Source organism: Paracoccidioides lutzii (genome assembly GCF_000150705.2).
Source record: "Paracoccidioides lutzii Pb01 unplaced genomic scaffold supercont2.1, whole genome shotgun sequence".
Classification (NCBI taxonomy): domain Eukaryota; kingdom Fungi; phylum Ascomycota; class Eurotiomycetes; order Onygenales; family Ajellomycetaceae; genus Paracoccidioides; species Paracoccidioides lutzii.
The window spans coordinates 1,813,830-1,830,470 of NW_015440947.1; the positions used below are offsets into that span (position 1 = coordinate 1,813,830).

The following is a 16,641-nucleotide window of genomic DNA, read 5'->3' on the forward strand; positions in this document are numbered from 1 at the left end:
ACCTCTAAAGGTTCACGCCGGCTTTATACGGTGTTTGGCAAAGAAATTCCTTTATTTACCACGTCGCCCAGCCACCATCAGGGCATCAGTTACACTTGCGTTTAGACTATGTGTTTAAATGTGGGCCTTTCTCCCCATCAAAACGTCGTTCACCTCCTGCCATCCTCTCGAAGCCCATGAGGGTATATTTCTCGCAGTAATCATCGATTACAAAAGAAAACAAAACACTGGCGGCAAGCCAAATCAGACAAAACAAATGGAAGATGGAAATTGCATTTAGTTTCCATTAAACCTGGTCTGATTGTGGTTTGTATGAGCTCTATGTGCGGTCATTGGATAATAAAACTAATTGCAGATATGAGCAATTTCTAAATCGATTATGGTGGGTGAGTGGATCCGCTGGGTTAAGGTGTATTTTTGCGGTGATTGCTTTTCTCAGTCATCTTTTCGTCTAGTCCGTTTCAGCAAAATCCTAAAACCTCGACGATATGGGTAACTGGCAGCGGCGCAGTGACGCTATTGTTTAACCTTCAATGAAGGGTTATGAAAGCACACCGCCAATTGGTAAGGAGGAAACAGTTTCCTCTTCCGATGTAGCTGGCATTTGTGAGTGGAGATCGGCGTTCAGTATTGAGCCCTTATCAAGATGCACAACCATGTCCTGCATGTCCGAGAGAGCAGACGTAGCCGCTGGCGGAGAGCGGAGTATATACGATATTGGTAAGAGACGTTGGAATAGAGCAGGATTAGTGAGAATTGGCGCCAGAAGATCGCCATGTGGCAATTGCGGGGAGCAAAAACCTTCCATGCAGAATTCTCCATAGAGTCCCTGTATTTTAATGGGTTAAACAGGATAGACATTCAGGAAGACCCTTTCGGCACACCAAGTTATCCTCCCACATTCTCATCGTATTTAAAAAGTCCTTTTCCCTGTGGGAAACTTCTTGCACCAGGGAAGCTAACACCTCCCTCTCCCCTTTTGCCATCTGCGAAGTTCGAACATGCTCGTGATGCCATCTTTGCCCCAGTGGGGCTCCATCGGGTTCAAGATGCCCAGTTATTAATCCAGGTGAGACGGACTTTCACCTATATTAGGGTTGAAATTCGAACATGGTCACTGTCAAAAAGCCCCCGCCTTTCAAGAGGGTACTATGGTTTTCCGAAGGAGAGCTTCAGGAACGACGGAACCGGCTTCTGGAGCTCATGAAACGGGATAATCTCAATGGCTTTCTCATGACCAAGCAGGAGTCCCTGTACTATCTGACAGGATTCGACACCTTTGGCTACGTGTTTTTCCAAGCCATGTATTTCCACAACGATGGAAGGATGCGGTTGATTACTCGAATCCCGGATCTATACGTCAATTTTGGATCAGAAAGATATCCTATTCGATCAGACGATGCGAGCAGTAATCCCGTTTCCCTGGTCCCGAGAGTTTTGAAAGAATTTGGTATCGATAAGTCCTCAACGAATCGGCTATGAACCAGATTCATGTTATTAGAAGAAGAAGTCAAGGGCATCTGCACCTTGGTCGATCACAGCAACTTGCTCACCCGAGAATTGCGAATTGCCAAATCCGAAGCAGAACTCCGCAACGTCCGGAAAGCTGGTTACCTTGCTGATTTCTCTCGTTCGAACTCTCAAGCTAGCGAAGCAGGGCGCCTACAAGGGAGGGTGATTTATGACAAGAACTTGTTGGCACTGTCTACGAAAGCGGTGGGGATGATCCGGCAAATGAAAACATTCTTGTCTCCGGGAACAAGGAGGTTCTTACACGGTACTCGACCGGAAAGGACAAGATTGATCGACAACTCACCCTCGAATTTGCTGCTGCTCATGAACACTGCCATTGCGCTCTGATGCGAACAATACCAATTGGCGGGATAACCAAGATGGCCCGCCGCATGTTCGAAGTTACCATTTTGCAAATGAAAGCTTTTATGGAAGTACTCAAGCCCGGTCGAGAAATCGGGGATGTTTTTGAAGCTTACGCCCGAGTTGCAGACGAAAATGGATTCCGCGATCAACGGTTTAACTCCTGTGGTTACAGTCTGGGTGCTACTTTTGCTCCTACTTGGATTGATTTCCCAATGTTCGTACGGGGACAAGATGTCGTGGCCAAACCAGGAATGGTATTTTTCATCCATATTATTCTGATGGACAAGCTACCGACACCGCCAGTTCCATCGGCCAAACTGTTGAGGTCATCAAAGATGGATGTATTTCGCTGTTCAAGTTGCCATTCTGTTTTACCCGGAAACAAACCATTGTGGCCCGGAGGAATGTCTGCAAAGAAGATAATGGGTTTACAGCTGAAGAGGAGGATGAGGGTGAAAATATTCAGGATGTTGAGTTCTCTGATGGTGAAGATGATGCGGAAGATCATAATGTTGAGTATGATTTCAGCGATTACAAATCTGCAGCTACTTTCGGGGACCCTACTCAACGTTCTTAAAACATTCTGTGCAAGCAGGCTACGGTGGACTTTAGATATCTTAGTCCGGAAATATGAGGCCCTTGAAATTTCACTTCAAATTAGAGATAGAGGAGAACAAAACAAAAAAAAAAAAAAAAAAAAAAAATCAGACACAATCTCCTTTATATCCGTCTATATACAAGAGCAAATTCCGACTAGCAGTTTAGTTATATTCATTTTCGAACTGATGCTATAACCACAGGCTTGAGCCCTGGGAACGTATCCAGGTAGTAAGCTCTTCGTAATTTCCACTACACTGGCAATGGGCAGCCTTCAAATTTTCAATTGCTTCATCACTGATCTGATTAAGCAGAGCAATTCGCTCATCCATCAGCTTCAAACTGAACTTCTGGCACTGCTCTAATAAGAACCCCATGTCAATATTCAATTTCCTAGAAGTAAAAATTGGTATCAACAGGAATCTGAGGCGCGACTCCCAACGCTTCCAAATCCTTAGCCAATTTTTTCGTTTTTTGGTGCGTTTCCTTCATGGTGGGCCAGACGACTTTTTTAACGCCACCAGAGCAGCGGACGTTAAAACTCCAGCCTGCCGAATTCCCCAACCTTGTTGCTTCCTCAGCCATCTTGCATGTTTGACACTCGCCTTGGTGCTGGCAAGGACCCCACCAATGGGTGCACCAAGTCCCTTGGAAACACACATTGAAACGCTATCAAAATACTGGCAATAATTGGCTAAGGAATGGCCGCTTGCCACAGAAGCATTCCACAATCGAGCCCCGTCGCAATGGATCTTGATGCCATTTAGCACGGGCAAATTCGGAAATCTTTCTAATCTCCTCCATCAGCGTAAGCACACCTCCCCACGGTAATTTCGAGATTGATGAACTTTTGTAGGCGCAGCATGTACATCGTCACCCAAAACTACCCACAGTTTCACGTCGGCAAGGGTCAAGTAGATTCCGTTTGCAGGGTGGACAGGCGTCACCATGGCTTGCGACAATATTGCCAGTCCCGAGCCTTCTTCAGCATAGACGTAAGCGGATAATCGCACAGAATCGAGTGTGGAGGCCGGTCGAGGTGAACTCGAACCCCAATTTGATTGCCCATGTAGAGCATCTTCCACCCCGGTTAATCTAGTGATTTCATTTTGGAACTCGATAGTTGTATGATCTTTTTCGTATACACCGTCACCGAATGTAGCATTCACCATAGCATCCAGCATTGCTGGAGTGGGGGTGGTGAAAGTGTCGCTGCGGAAATCATGGGCTGCTCTACACGGCTTGGAGCTCGCCATCTTTTGCCGTTCCGTTGGTGGTTATGGGATGACCGGTAACGGAGGAAATATTTCGGTGAGGTAATTTCAGTAAAATATGAAATTGATTCGCCCATTTGAGTCGGGAGAGACGGTGATTTTTGGTTCATGAACACATGTTTGATAGTCACATGTCTCGTTATCGCCGACTGGGGTGGTTGTTGCAAGCGTACGCCCTTTAATAGATCAAGTTCATGCCGAAAGATTAGCTGTCGGTGAATCTGCGCGTTAATATCCGGTGGGGTATACAAGGACCCACGTTGGAAATCTTTTCCGTGTGTTGTGTTGGATTTGGCCAGTTGAAGCTCGGTCATGCAACATTTCTATGTAAAATTTCCATTATATTATGTGTAAGATTCTGACATGCTGGTAGTTAATGAACTTCTAAACGTAGAAAGATAGAGCCCATGTTGAGTAGCTACAATAATTCACAGTTTTGCCAAATTAAAAGCAAATTGGTAAATTAAGAACGAAATCATTTCCTTGTAAGTCAAAAAATCAGTGGCGGTCTGGTTAACCAAAATGACAGCGTGGGTATGGTATTATACCTCGTCATATCATTAAACCGTTGAATCAACAACGTCCACCAAAACTGATTAGCATTAGCTTGTAGCTCCCCCATCCCCCACTTCACTCTCACTATTCACCGTCGCATCAACCATCTTATTTAAAATAGTCCGCACCGGATCACCACTCCGCTCTCCCGTCTGATCAGCTCTAGGGCCATGCTCGGCCGCTTTCTCTAGTCCATCAATTAATAGAAGAGCCTTCTCGCGTAGCTGTATGACGGTTTTGCGTGTATAGGCAAAGCTACCCGTACTCTCCATGTAACTGACAGCATACCTCTTGACTTCTTCATCTCTAGTCTTTTGCTTCAAAATACTGATGAGTTGAAGATTATCTGGGTGGGAGCGGATGCTGTGGATTATGGGGAAAGAAAATTTGCCTTCAGTAAGATCCTCGCATAGGCCTTTGTTTTTGGTATATGTTGAGTTGGAAAGGTTGAGGTAGTCGTCGCAGATTTGGAAGATGAGGCCCATAAGGTTCGCGAGGGCGACACAATCACTGGATGCTTGGATATTAATAAATGTTGGTAGTTATGATTGTGGTAGATAGGACTTACATTTCAGTGTCGCTCTCCGCTTGCATCAGTTTAATTGCAAGTCTGAAGAGACCTCCAGTTTTATTGCCCACCATTTCCAGGTATTCCTCCTCCGTTGGGCATGTAAGTGTGTCCCTCCAGAATACATCCATGCCTTGTCCGCGGTGTAAATTCAACAACTCCTTCACATAAACATTGATAGCATTCGGACTTCTAAGCTTCTGGACCTCCTCCAAGGCCAGAAAGTAGACATAATTCGCAGAATTTATCGTTTGCGCTGTGCCAAATATATTATGAGCCACCGGAACTCCCCTGCGGAGATTTGACGAATCTTCCACGTCGTCAACACTACAGAATGCGCACATATGAGTACACCTTCCCAGCAAAAGCAAGATATCTCCGGCACAAAAACACTTACAGCAGTGAAGCAGTATGCAGCATAACCACGACCTTGGTGATTATTGCAAGACTTTCCTCGGGAACGTGCAACCAACGGTTAAATGCAGCAATCAACTGCCTCCGTATATCCTTCCCCGGCTGTTGAACCATATAGTCATAAGGGCCTAGCAAAATTTTCTCCTTTTCCGGTGACCATGTACCGTCTTTATACTTGGAGCCGTCAATGCTGGATCGATTTCGCGTGTGTCCCATGGTGTGTTTGAACGGGATTGACGTTCGTCTTTTTGTCAAGGGAGCAACCCACTGTGCCTCCGGAAGAGGTTTAGAAATCGAGTTCTGGGAACCCCAGCTGTTCAGAGAGCCGCTCATGGTAGAGTCGAAGATACCGTTTGTGACCCCCGTAGAGCTTGTGCGGGGTGGGATCGGGTTAGGTGACTCCAAGGACTCAGGCATGGTTGTGAAGAAATTTGGAGGACCAGAAATTCGTAAAACAGAGCAAACGCAAACAGACCAAGCTGGAACTTAGCTGTAGGACAATGCAGAAGACAGTTTCCCAAGGCTCACACCGTGTTACGGACACGAAGGGCGGAAGTGGAGGGTGTTCGAGCGTTGGGGCGCCGAGTTGGCCACGCCTCCCACACTCGCGCCAGGAGCATGTGACAGATGGCCAAAGACTTGGATTTTGGTCGGAATAGTGTGGGAACTTAGAGGTTATTCAAATACGCATTACTCTTGGTTGGTAGACCAAGGTAGGTGATGTGTACTGTTTGAAACGGGATCCCTCACAAGTTGAGCACTGGTTTGTGGCCTGATAGCCGGAAGTTGAAAGTTGTCCCTCCTGAGACTAGTGGTAGAGTAGTTAGATGCGGCAATGCCGCGAGACCTGCTCGGGACATCCCGCAGTAGCTTTTACTATTAACGGTAAATATATCAATCAACAACCCATGAGGTCAACCTATTAAAGAAAGAAGGCGTCCGATTTATGAGTAACTTCCGTATGCCTTCTCTGGTGTAGTGAGATTCGCGAGCATGTATGTCTCTTGACTTATCCCCTTGTCGTTAACTAACTATTGGGCTTAAATGATAGTTAATGCATGGGTTATTCTCTATCCACGTCGGGATAATGACTTCAATTTTAACGTGTTCAAAGCAACCAGCCCACAGATTAACGACGCAGCTTCTACACATCATTTATCATGGTCTCCGTTAAGCCACAGTGCTAAAATCGCTCGCTCCCATTAACCATATTTTGAGCCTATACGCGGTAGGTAGTGCAGTCTGTAACTAATAGGCAGTGGGCACCATGTGATGCCATTCTTTATCACTGCTTTTGTCTTCAGGTGATCTGAATCCGCCAAAATACTTTTTAGACAGCATAGAGGAACCTGTCATCTTCCAATACACTATTTCTGAAGTTCTATGCTATTTTTGGTTGAAGAGAATCCTTCCCCAATGTGTGGATGAGAGCAAGATATTTATTGGTGCTTTTAGCTGTTCTCTACATACATAATGCCATTTGACAGAACGATTCTTTGGTTCCTATGGACCCACTGTACATACGTGGGAGAGCTCCATGCCCCGGGTCGGTGGATGAAGCTGGCCTAGGGGCTGCTTCAGTTATCCACAGACCTCTTACTTCAAGCATATACCCTCCGGAATTAACTTCATCGGTGGATGTCTCTCCCAAGGTGCCAAAATATATGACAGGACCGCATGCGTGCTATCTAGTGCTTGAATTTTTTCGGAGGATAAGAACCGACCCTTACCTCCATGTGCGCACACATGGAACCGCTACCACAATGCGACGGAGTGAAGAGACCATATATGGTGCCTAACAAGAAAGGGGGAAAGAGTTGCGAGGAATGGAGTCATATAAAAAATGCCGGAATTGCTGAAGAGCAAGATCATTAATTAAGAAGCTAGCTATTGAGTGAACATTATCGGTGTTATGGTCATTTTGCCGGCGGAGCAGGGCGGCCCACTGGGAGGAATTCCAACAGAAATGCTGAATCATAAAAAGATTCACACTGCCAGCTCTGGTGCTGGGGGAATGCTACATCCGCTTCCTTCCTACCCTTTCCCGGCCCCTGGAATGGGAATGGTAGAGTTCAAACAGCCAAACTTGTCAGGTTTTACGCCAAATGGAAGTTTTTTACCACGCGACCGCCCCGGGGAAGCTATTCATCAGACCAACCTATATTATCTGGAATTTAATTTTTTTTAATTTTTTTTTAATTTTTTTTTTTATGTTTGTTGTTATTATTGTTAACTATTATTGTTATTATTTTAAAGAATGAATGCTGCCTGGGTTGCCTGGACAAAAGAGGGAAGTCAGTTTGAAGTTGTTTGGCTTGGCTTGGTCAAACAATACAAACAGAAGGTCAGTAGTCAGCTTTGCCATCGGAAACTCCTTGGAAACAAGGCAACTAGTTGGTGGTATGTTTGAAATGATGACAGTCTGACTGGCATTGGATGATATGGCATGCAAATTGATGTGTTAGGCACAGTGAAGCAATCTCACGTGCCTTGATATCCTAGAAAGGAATAGCTATTAATCAAGCCACTGAGGATAAACATGGGCTGATTTGAAGTATGGTGACATAACTATCTCTTTTCGAATCTCTATTTACCTTGAAAATCCCGGTCCCCATATATCCAACTCTCAGTTTTAACATACGAAGAATTACACAATCAGGGAGGTATTAAGGCTGTTGACCTCTTCACTCTTCTTCCTCTCCATTAATTGAACTATATACCAAACGCTTTTCTACAAAACATCAGAGGGAGAGCTGAACCATTGCTCTTGTCATTCATTAGTATCTTTGCTTGCTCAACATTAAACCAGCGAAAGAAGAAAACGGAAGTCAAAGTGAAAAAGATTTATTGTACTAGCACGGCTTTGTTGTTCCCCCTATTAATGCTTCCGACTACCTTTCCATTTCCAACCAAACAGCAAAAAATACATACTCATATACTTTCCAAATTCTATTTCAATGTCATCTGGAGTCATGAGGTGTCCCTAATCCCTATCCTTCTTAGTTTTGAACTGGCATTTCCATAAAAACATCACCCTTATGTACGTACTACACTCTGTCCCCATAAATAAGACTCCTAGACAGTTTCCGCAACAGCAACACCTCTCTCACGCGCAGCAGTCTTCTGCCTACCTTCGATATCCGAGGCAAAATCCATATGGTACAATTCAGGACACACGGCATTCTTGCGCATGAAGATATACCTGCGGACAAACCATGGTAGAACAGTAAAGAGCTGGTATGACGCATGGGTACGCGTCGGCACAGCAAAGACGTAATCCAATTCTTCCAGCGTTCTCTGCTTGGTTTCGGGCATGAAGAGGAATATTAAAATTAGGGCCACAATGTTAAGCCCAGCGTAGAAACCGAAAGCTCCCTGCGGCTGAAACGCGCGCAGCAGACGGCGAAATGTGAGAGCCAGAACAGCGGCTAGTTTTATTCGTTAGCTTAGTTCACCTGGAATCTATATATACATTTCTGGTTTAATACTTACCCCAGAAGTTATTAGTGGCGACAGCCCAGCTCATTCCCATCTCGCGATGAGAGAGAGGGAAGACTTCTGCTGAGTAGGTGAAGGGCACTGGGCCTTCACCTGGAGAATAGAAAGCACAGAATAGGTAGACGAAGAAGGCGATAAGGCCGATATGGGCGTCGTTTTCCTTTGGAATGTAGAAACACATTCCGGCTGCCAGAAGAGTCCAGAACATCTGTGGAAAGGTGAAAATCAGCAAGCCACGACGTCCAAAAGTGTCGATGGTCCAGACAGCCGGCCAGGCAAAAGCAAAGTTAACGATGCCAAATCCGAATGATGCAAGGAGGGCATTGATGTTGCTAGCGCCAGCTTGAATAAATATTGTAGTTGAGTAGAAGGAAATAATATTTACTACATTCAAGGTAATTCAACCATTAGCATCTGCAGAAAAGGGGGCATATAGAACGATGTAGATGGAGCTGGAGTGACAGATTTGAATCACGTGATCAGTGCTTTTAAGGAGTGTATCATTTTCAACTTCCATCGCCAATGACTTACTTCCGCACATTTGTTGTGCAATCATTACGATTCCTAGAATAAAGAAGTTAGCACAAGGCATATCACCTCCAATATGGAAGAGAGAAATTGTAACGAAATACAGTACCAGAAGCTTGTGTCGCACGCCGAACACGCGGAATGGTGAACAGTTCAATGAACCGGGTAATGAAATTGTTAGTTTTCGCAAGACCAGTTTCCTCCAATAGGACTTGCTCCTGAATTAGCTGAGAATGGATATAGTATAGATCTCTCGCGGCCTGAAGAGGTGTGTTGCGAAGCCGGAGCAATGAGCTATAAGCCTTCTTGTAGTTTTTCTTCTTCAAAAGCCAGCGTGGTGATTCTGGGCAGAAATAAATGCCGAGAACCAGCGGAACGGCTGGAATAAAGGCGGATCCCAGCTGCAAGCGCCATGTGATTGCACCAGCGTGGACGACAGCAAGATTGGCGCTGGTACCCAGTAGAATACCGAAAGCTGTCCAGACTTGCCAAGACATAACCAAACCGCCTCGTACATTGGCTGGGGTATTTTCCGCTGAAAAAACAGGAACGGTGACCTCCTTCAAGCCCATACCAATTCCTAACAAAATGCGACAAGCAGCAAGCTGTCCCCACTTTTGTGTCACAGCAGATCCAATGGGAGCTAGCAAACTGAAGATGGCTGCTATGAAGATGGTTCCTCGACGACCCAGAAGTTCGTTGATCGGGTCACTTAACCAACCAGCGCTGTTCGGGGACAAAGATATTAATAAAGGAGCTAGGCAACCTCAAGAAGTACCTAGCTAGGGGAGAACCGGGAATGACAGCTTACAAGATGGCAATGGAGATGTACGGGACAGAATTTATAAATCCGACAATCCATGAATTTCTGTCGCACACTGCTGCATTGGCTGCATTAATTTCGCACCAGGGACCACTATCTTGGATCCCAAAGTCTATTGGGAAAGAAACATTTGCGCCGTTGGATCCTGAAGGGTAAAGAGGTCAGCAACAACTCACTGTATATAAGCCAAGGCAGTTATCCTACCTGTTTGGTCCCATCCCTGAATAGCTGCGGCAATGGAGTTAAGAATGATAGTGTAGTAGAGTGCCCAAGGCAGCCTCCATCGGTGGAGGACTTCGTTTCGCAAGGTTTCTTTGTCTGCCTCGTCCAATTCCTCAAGGCTCTCGAAGTCACGAGGGCTCTTGGCGACCAGTGCACCCTTCTTGATATGTGGAAGAATGTCCATCAGATCGTTCTGAGCCGCGAAGTTCTCGACATCTTCTAAAAGCTTATCCTTGGGTATATCGGTAAGGGGGTTTTTGATTCTTAGGAAGAAAATTCAAGAGCTCAGCAACTCTGAACCAATTGTTTAGGTTGACATAAGAGTAGCCAAATACTCACTCTCCTTCCACATTGTCAGTCATCGCAACAACGCTTTTTTTGCGGACGGCCGGGTCATCAAAGACCGACGCGCGCCTTTCGCCATCCAAGACGTGCCTGGACAAAACATAAAAACCAACGGTCAGTCAATAGTGGCAGATATATGATGGTTGTGAAAAGCTACACATACGCTGCACCTCCTTCCTTCGACATGGCTGGGATGAAGGGAAATGAATCGACAAAGACGAAGCAAATGAGCAGGCCACTTCTGGATGGGCAAGTCGATGCAAACGAGAATGTCGATACTTTGAGAGGGACATCGTCAGTATAAATATAGACCGTATTAAACCTTCCACGAAACCCGCCGATCAGCCCCTAAGCTGTACCACCCTGTTTCCTTCCTGCAACGAAAGGAGCTAATTTGTTCCGTTCTGGGCAATGAAAATCATTATTGGCAGCTTCTGGCTTTTCTCTTCAAGGCAAAGTCCGTTTTGCAAACACGGGGGAGGTGCGAGGGCTGGTCCGGGGGTATTGTGTTGTGTGCATGGGCAGCGGTCATTTTGGTTTCCAGTCAACCGGGGAAATTCAATAACTACATAATTATCATCGGCTGAAGCTTGATTCTCTGGCTGTTTGCGAGGTGGATTTTAGTATGTAGTCCAAGGAATTAGCCTCCCATAATTAGGAGTTTCAACGCTCGAATTGCCGTCCTAGGCTAGGCTGAAAGACAAATTATTTTGGGTGACTTTTTAACCTGAGGGACTTAAACAAACCCCGCAGTACTAGTGAATTGAGTGAGGCCAGTGCTGGGAACTGTTGATTCTGAAATGTTCATGTCCCTAGGTACCGCGAATGTGTTAAATGGATGGCTCTCAGTGATATCTCCCAGATACGCACATCTTCGGGTATATCTGGCTAGGTTGGTCGTGAATATGGCTGTCACTCATCTAATGATAACGGAGTCGCTAGAAAATCAACCCAGTTATGTGTATTTGGGAGCCTGGCACGGAGTTGTTAAACTACGCCATAGGATGATAGGAGGATATGCAAAGTGCGCCGTTCCTTGTTCATATTTGTCCAGAAACTTTTTGCCTTTCTCGACGAGTCAACGGGTTGCTTGTACACGGAATCAAAGAGGATGCACCCCAAATTCTGACCTGAAGGAATCGCATGTCGATATCATTTCAACAGCATCGTCTTTTCAGGTGTAACAGACGGGGCCCACAACTAAACTACTAGAAGGATACTTTAACCGACTAGACATAAATGGTCATTCACCAAACCGCGAATTAAACATCGCTTTTGGTCGTGATAGTCTAAAGAGAGCCTTTTCAAGATTTCTCACTCCAGATAGTCAAGCGCTCGAGGTATTCGAGAAGAAAGTCACAGGACAAATTCGAAAACAGTCCTGGAGGAGTTTCTGAAACGGGCAAAATTAACAGATTGTCCTGACCAATCAGCTGGAGGGTTATCCCAAAGATCATGGTCGGGAGCAATCCATGCCGCCGCCCCGCCCGTCGAATCGTTCACAAAGAACTTTAACAGACCTTCTATAACAGGGTAACACAGCGCACCCGCTCGATATCCCTCAAATCTGCCCTACGAGGACAAATCCAAGCATGGTGGCTGACTTGGCCCGCCCACATGCCAAGTATGGGCTTCCAACTTCAAAGGCAGCTTGGACAGGATGTATCAGCCTGCATAACTTCCAGGGATCGATGCACGGAAACCTGGAGGAGAGGATTTTTTTCTCACGGGATAAATATCGGGTCTGTTTACTGTAGATATTTTCCGATGAACAGTGCAGTTTCAGGTAGAGCAACTACTATAGTTTTTCTCGTCCATAATATTTGATATCTGTGTTAACAGATGGTTAAATACCTCCACCACGTGTGCGGAGTTCAAGGATTATGCCTCAACAGGCACACTCCTCGAAAACGAACCCCCGGTGTATGCTCTGTTGCTTAACGGGGGATCAGCGGGGGGTGTGTTGGCTCGACGCTGGCAGTGAGCAGGCTGGTTAACTAACTAGCTCCTTTTATGGCAAATGTCGCCGAAACATCCTGCTAGCTATGTAGTTACGAACGACTTGACGAACCGCATTCTCCTTTTTGCGCTCTACAAGAATCCGAACGGGGCAACTGATCAGCAGACAAAAAGCAGTGATTCTTCCAGGGCCCGCTGTAATCAGGAATGAGAAGTCTGAAGACTTATTGCTTTTTTGGCAGGGTTAAAAGACACTTTTTATCCACCCAGCCCCAGTCCAACGGACACACTCAGTTTCTCTTTCATGTAAGATTAAGTGAAAAGATTGACAAAAGAAAGTCGCTCATTGTTATTCATCCTCAAATTGTCCAAGACCCCGCCCAAATTTCCATTTTGAGGATGGATTGTTCTGCTTGTGACAGATCTGTGGGGCTGATGGCCAAATACTCCTCACTTTCAAAACTTGGTATGTAATCCATGCAAGCCCGGCAGAAGTTTTGTTAGTCACTGATGAATGGCAGTATCACCGTTTCCCTGGGACATCCTGTGCAAAATCACTCTTGGTCATGTTGCCGATGTATGTACAAATCTAGTACATACATACCTAATGGCAAAAGACCAGCACAATGAAATAGTCACTGGGAAAATAACCATCCCCACTTCCGTGGGCAAATTCCGTCTGAAAAGCCTAAGTAGAGCACAAGCGGCCACTTGCTCTGCTGCATTTAATTGAACAAGTCCCCAATGGCTTTTCTCTTCCCCGTCGCCTGTCTGAAATAAAACGTACAGACATATGCAAGGCTGCCAACCATGTCGGATGCACCGCATATCGAGTTCGAGTTCATTTATAGAGAGTTGGCGATCTCCGATCATCTCCTGGGGCGGATCTGACCAAGCGCAACCCTACACGATGGCTCAAACTCGGCTAAAGATCTGTCTCAGGGGTTGTAGAGATGGGTGGGCCATTTGATTTCTGTACACCATAAACTAGATGTCATGAGTTTTCCAGATGACTGGCTAACCCAGATGACTGGCTAACGGATGATACGCAGTTGTGAGATTCATTGCTAAAAAACAGAAAAAGAGAAAGAGAAAGGAAAAGAAAGAAAGAAAAAACAACACACCTTCTGGAGCAAGGTTCCGTCAGTTAAATGCCTCAGATTTATTTAACGTGGTAGAAAATGAGACGTCATTCATGTCTTCAGTTTGCAGCCCGGGAGTCAAGTTATCCATTACTCGGTCCTTATTTTTTTGTCCGTCGTTGTCTCATCCCGCACGTTGCCGTGTATCTCTATATTTCGGAATTCATTTCATATTAGTCGCTAATATCTCCTCAAGACGGAAACAAAGAGGGCTACACTTTTGCTCCCTGATATGCATTCGTTTCACATTCAGGACAGCAAACTTTATGGCTAGATCAACACGTACGTTAAAATTTCTCCTTTCTCACTTTTGCGGAACTTAACTCCAGTGTTCAAATTGCTTCTTCCACAAAGAGAAGTATACAAAATTTGATTTTTTTTTTCTCCAGTTTTTAGCCTTCAACCCTTTCTAATTCCCCCGGATTTCACCTAACCCGTCAACGTTCCTTGGGGTGAAGGTTTTTATGACAGTCATGTGCTGGTTTTCCGGATAGAAAAGACAGGGGTGACGAATCCGGCAAGCGTGAAGTTAAAGTCAGTGACAACCTCAACAAGCAATCTTGGATGCTAAACGTGGATTAATAGAACAACGTGGAGCTGAAATTTGAATTGGGATAGATTCGGAGCATTTTTACCAATTAGGTGCCATGCAGTTCGATTCCTAAAACTACCCTACCCGGTTGTATTGTTTTTCACTATGGACTGGTAATTAGAACATGTTATATCAAGTTCCACACTCATGGCCAGAATTTGGTAACAGCGTGCTTTCTAATATAAACCTAATCCCACCCTCAAAATCTAAAAGTAATACTTTTCTGAAACGTTCTGGTCGTTTGCGTTCAATTTGACCAGATGAACCGTCGGGCGGCGAAGAAAAGTTTTGCGAATTTTGCTTCGCTGGGAGATCAACGAATTCCGTGCGATTCAGCTCAAATAGAGAACCCACATGCAACGCAGGGCATCATGGATAGATTGGTCAGTTGCAGTCAGTCCAAGCACAGAGCTTAGAATGCACTGGAGCAGATCAGGTTTAAGGGGCTGGCCAATCATATCTGATAAGATCTAGCACGGCCCTTGGTTCATTGTAGGAGATAACGTTGTTTTGTGTTCGTTGCTAGCTAAGCGAGAAGCAATATAATAGGCGGGGCCACGTGATAGGGTAGCCGAGTATCCACCAACATTCATGCTGCTTACTCATCTCCTTGCTGATTAAGCTTCGTTTCCCAGCCAACCACTGCCAGCCCTTGTTTATATCCACAGATTGCGCCGTCGATATCGAGAATCCACATCGCTCCGCCCAGCTCCATCGTCTCTCAAGTCAGCTGGACTATTTGCTAGATTATGCTCAGCTGGGACTCGAACAAGCCTCTGTATTTTCCAACATATTCCAGCCGAGAAAAAAATATAAAAATTTTAAAAATTTTAAAATAGATATTGTTTTGTTCCCACGAAGGATCTCCCATTGTCCCCCTGCAATATTTGAGACGTCTGAGAACCCCTTCGTTGAACAAGACAAAGCGCATTGTAAATTGCGGCCAACCCGCCAATCTCCTCAATGGAGACCCTCTTGGCCCACTCATTTGACTACCTGTCATCTTACGATCAAGGAAAAATCCGCAAGGGACTGCGACAAGTCGAAGGACTGCTGGCACAAATATGTCTGTCGAGATCCAAAGTCGTGGCTGCTGACAAACGTCGATCAGCGCTCCCATTGAAAGTAAATCCAACACCCGCGAAACCTCTCAGTGAATTGAGCGATGACCCTGCTTTCAGAGAGTTCTTCAAGCTCCAAGAAGGCTTCCAATGGAATGGTAATAGCAAGAAAACCCCCGATGACAATCTAATCCAATCGCGAAAAAATCCAACAGCTAACACAACAATCGCAAACAATCCTTAGTCGCCATGCGCCTGATTTCTTGTCTCGAGCACCTTCTCGGCCGCGGTAGCAATGGCACAAACGACCTCCTCATAATCTCAACCCTTGATCTAATCCAAGGCACCCTCCTCCTCCACCCGCCATCCCGCTCCCTCTTCGCACGTGAAATATACATGAACCTCCTCCTCGACCTGCTCGAACCCGCCAACTGCCCCGCCATCCAATCCTCCACCCTGCTCACACTCGTAACTGCCCTCCTCGATAACCCAGCCAACACCCGGACCTTTGAAGCCCTCGACGGCCTCCTGACAATAACCTCACTCTTCAAGATGCGCACTACATCGCGCGAAGTAAAGCTCAAACTTGTCGAATTCTTATATTTCTATCTCATGCCTGAAGCTCCTTCGATACCCTCTGCAACTTCGGCCAGTGCGCCGAATACGGCTGTTCTCGGGCTTCAGCGGAGCCCGAGTAGGCTTGCTGGAGCTTTTTCCCGGAGTGTTCAGAGCATGGGGGATGCGGCGATGGATGGGCGAGGTGATACAAAGACGACAGAGGAGAAACAGGCACTGTTGGGGAGGTATCTGAATAATGTGGAAGATTTGGTTGAGGATTTAAAGGAGACGGCGCCGTTTGGAGGGACTGTTTATTGATTTCGTTTCATGTACTTCTACTTTTCGTTCTTCTACCTTTTTGGAAATCGCTATGCCCTGTAAGGCATGTGTGGAGCAAATTTCTTTTACATTTTAACCAGCCCCAACTTTTTCTTTTCTCACTTTTCATATGTTTGGCTAGCTTTTCCCGTTTCCCCATTCCACTGGCTTATTCCCTGCTACGGAGACGATGTTTCTCCGCAACTGTAGGGCGTTCATGGCGCATTAAGGCTTCACAAACTTCCTTCTGTTTATATGCAGAGCCTTTTAGAGTCGAATATTCGACGTAGAATTGTCGACTGTATATAT

General features: G+C 45.7%; 8 protein-coding genes across 8 annotated transcripts; 4 read left to right on the forward strand and 4 right to left on the reverse strand.

The window, feature by feature from the left end:
- Positions 1-541: 541 nt before the first annotated feature.
- On the reverse strand, positions 542-1,017 carry PAAG_11117 (hypothetical protein; the record flags this gene model as incomplete). The annotated part of the gene is made up of 2 exons (XM_015846821.1): positions 542-829; positions 901-1,017. 2 exons carry the CDS (start codon positions 1,015-1,017, stop codon positions 542-544), a joined length of 405 nt encoding a protein of 134 aa, XP_015703625.1.
- Positions 1,018-1,110: 93 nt separating this feature from the next.
- PAAG_11118 (hypothetical protein) lies at positions 1,111-1,482 on the forward strand (the record flags this gene model as incomplete). The annotated part of the gene is made up of 1 exon (XM_015846822.1): positions 1,111-1,482. One exon carries the CDS (start codon positions 1,111-1,113, stop codon positions 1,480-1,482), a length of 372 nt encoding a protein of 123 aa, XP_015703626.1.
- A 9-nt stretch (positions 1,483-1,491) lies between these two features.
- On the forward strand, positions 1,492-1,860 carry PAAG_11119 (hypothetical protein; the record flags this gene model as incomplete). Its single annotated transcript, XM_015846823.1, has 1 exon — positions 1,492-1,860. One exon carries the CDS (start codon positions 1,492-1,494, stop codon positions 1,858-1,860), a length of 369 nt encoding a protein of 122 aa, XP_015703627.1.
- Positions 1,861-1,892: 32 nt separating this feature from the next.
- On the forward strand, positions 1,893-2,455 carry PAAG_11120 (hypothetical protein; the record flags this gene model as incomplete). The annotated part of the gene is made up of 2 exons (XM_002797923.2): positions 1,893-2,092; positions 2,182-2,455. The coding sequence occupies 2 exons, from the start codon at positions 1,893-1,895 to the stop codon at positions 2,453-2,455; spliced, it is 474 nt and encodes a 157-aa protein (XP_002797969.2).
- A 211-nt stretch (positions 2,456-2,666) lies between these two features.
- PAAG_00509 (threonine aldolase) lies at positions 2,667-3,731 on the reverse strand (the record flags this gene model as incomplete). Its single annotated transcript, XM_015844043.1, has 3 exons — positions 2,667-2,836; positions 3,041-3,227; positions 3,294-3,731. 3 exons carry the CDS (start codon positions 3,729-3,731, stop codon positions 2,667-2,669), a joined length of 795 nt encoding a protein of 264 aa, XP_015700378.1.
- Positions 3,732-4,351: 620 nt separating this feature from the next.
- Positions 4,352-5,703, reverse strand: PAAG_00510 (geranylgeranyl pyrophosphate synthetase; the record flags this gene model as incomplete). Its single annotated transcript, XM_002797925.2, has 3 exons — positions 4,352-4,814; positions 4,873-5,199; positions 5,270-5,703. 3 exons carry the CDS (start codon positions 5,701-5,703, stop codon positions 4,352-4,354), a joined length of 1,224 nt encoding a protein of 407 aa, XP_002797971.1.
- Positions 5,704-8,361: 2,658 nt separating this feature from the next.
- On the reverse strand, positions 8,362-10,888 carry PAAG_00512 (sugar transporter; the record flags this gene model as incomplete). Its single annotated transcript, XM_002797927.2, has 8 exons — positions 8,362-8,714; positions 8,779-9,168; positions 9,316-9,348; positions 9,422-10,038; positions 10,124-10,280; positions 10,340-10,620; positions 10,697-10,792; positions 10,866-10,888. 8 exons carry the CDS (start codon positions 10,886-10,888, stop codon positions 8,362-8,364), a joined length of 1,950 nt encoding a protein of 649 aa, XP_002797973.1.
- Positions 10,889-15,358: 4,470 nt separating this feature from the next.
- Positions 15,359-16,332, forward strand: PAAG_00513 (cell division control protein; the record flags this gene model as incomplete). Its single annotated transcript, XM_002797928.2, has 2 exons — positions 15,359-15,614; positions 15,701-16,332. 2 exons carry the CDS (start codon positions 15,359-15,361, stop codon positions 16,330-16,332), a joined length of 888 nt encoding a protein of 295 aa, XP_002797974.1.
- Between the last annotated feature and the right edge of the window lie 309 nt (positions 16,333-16,641).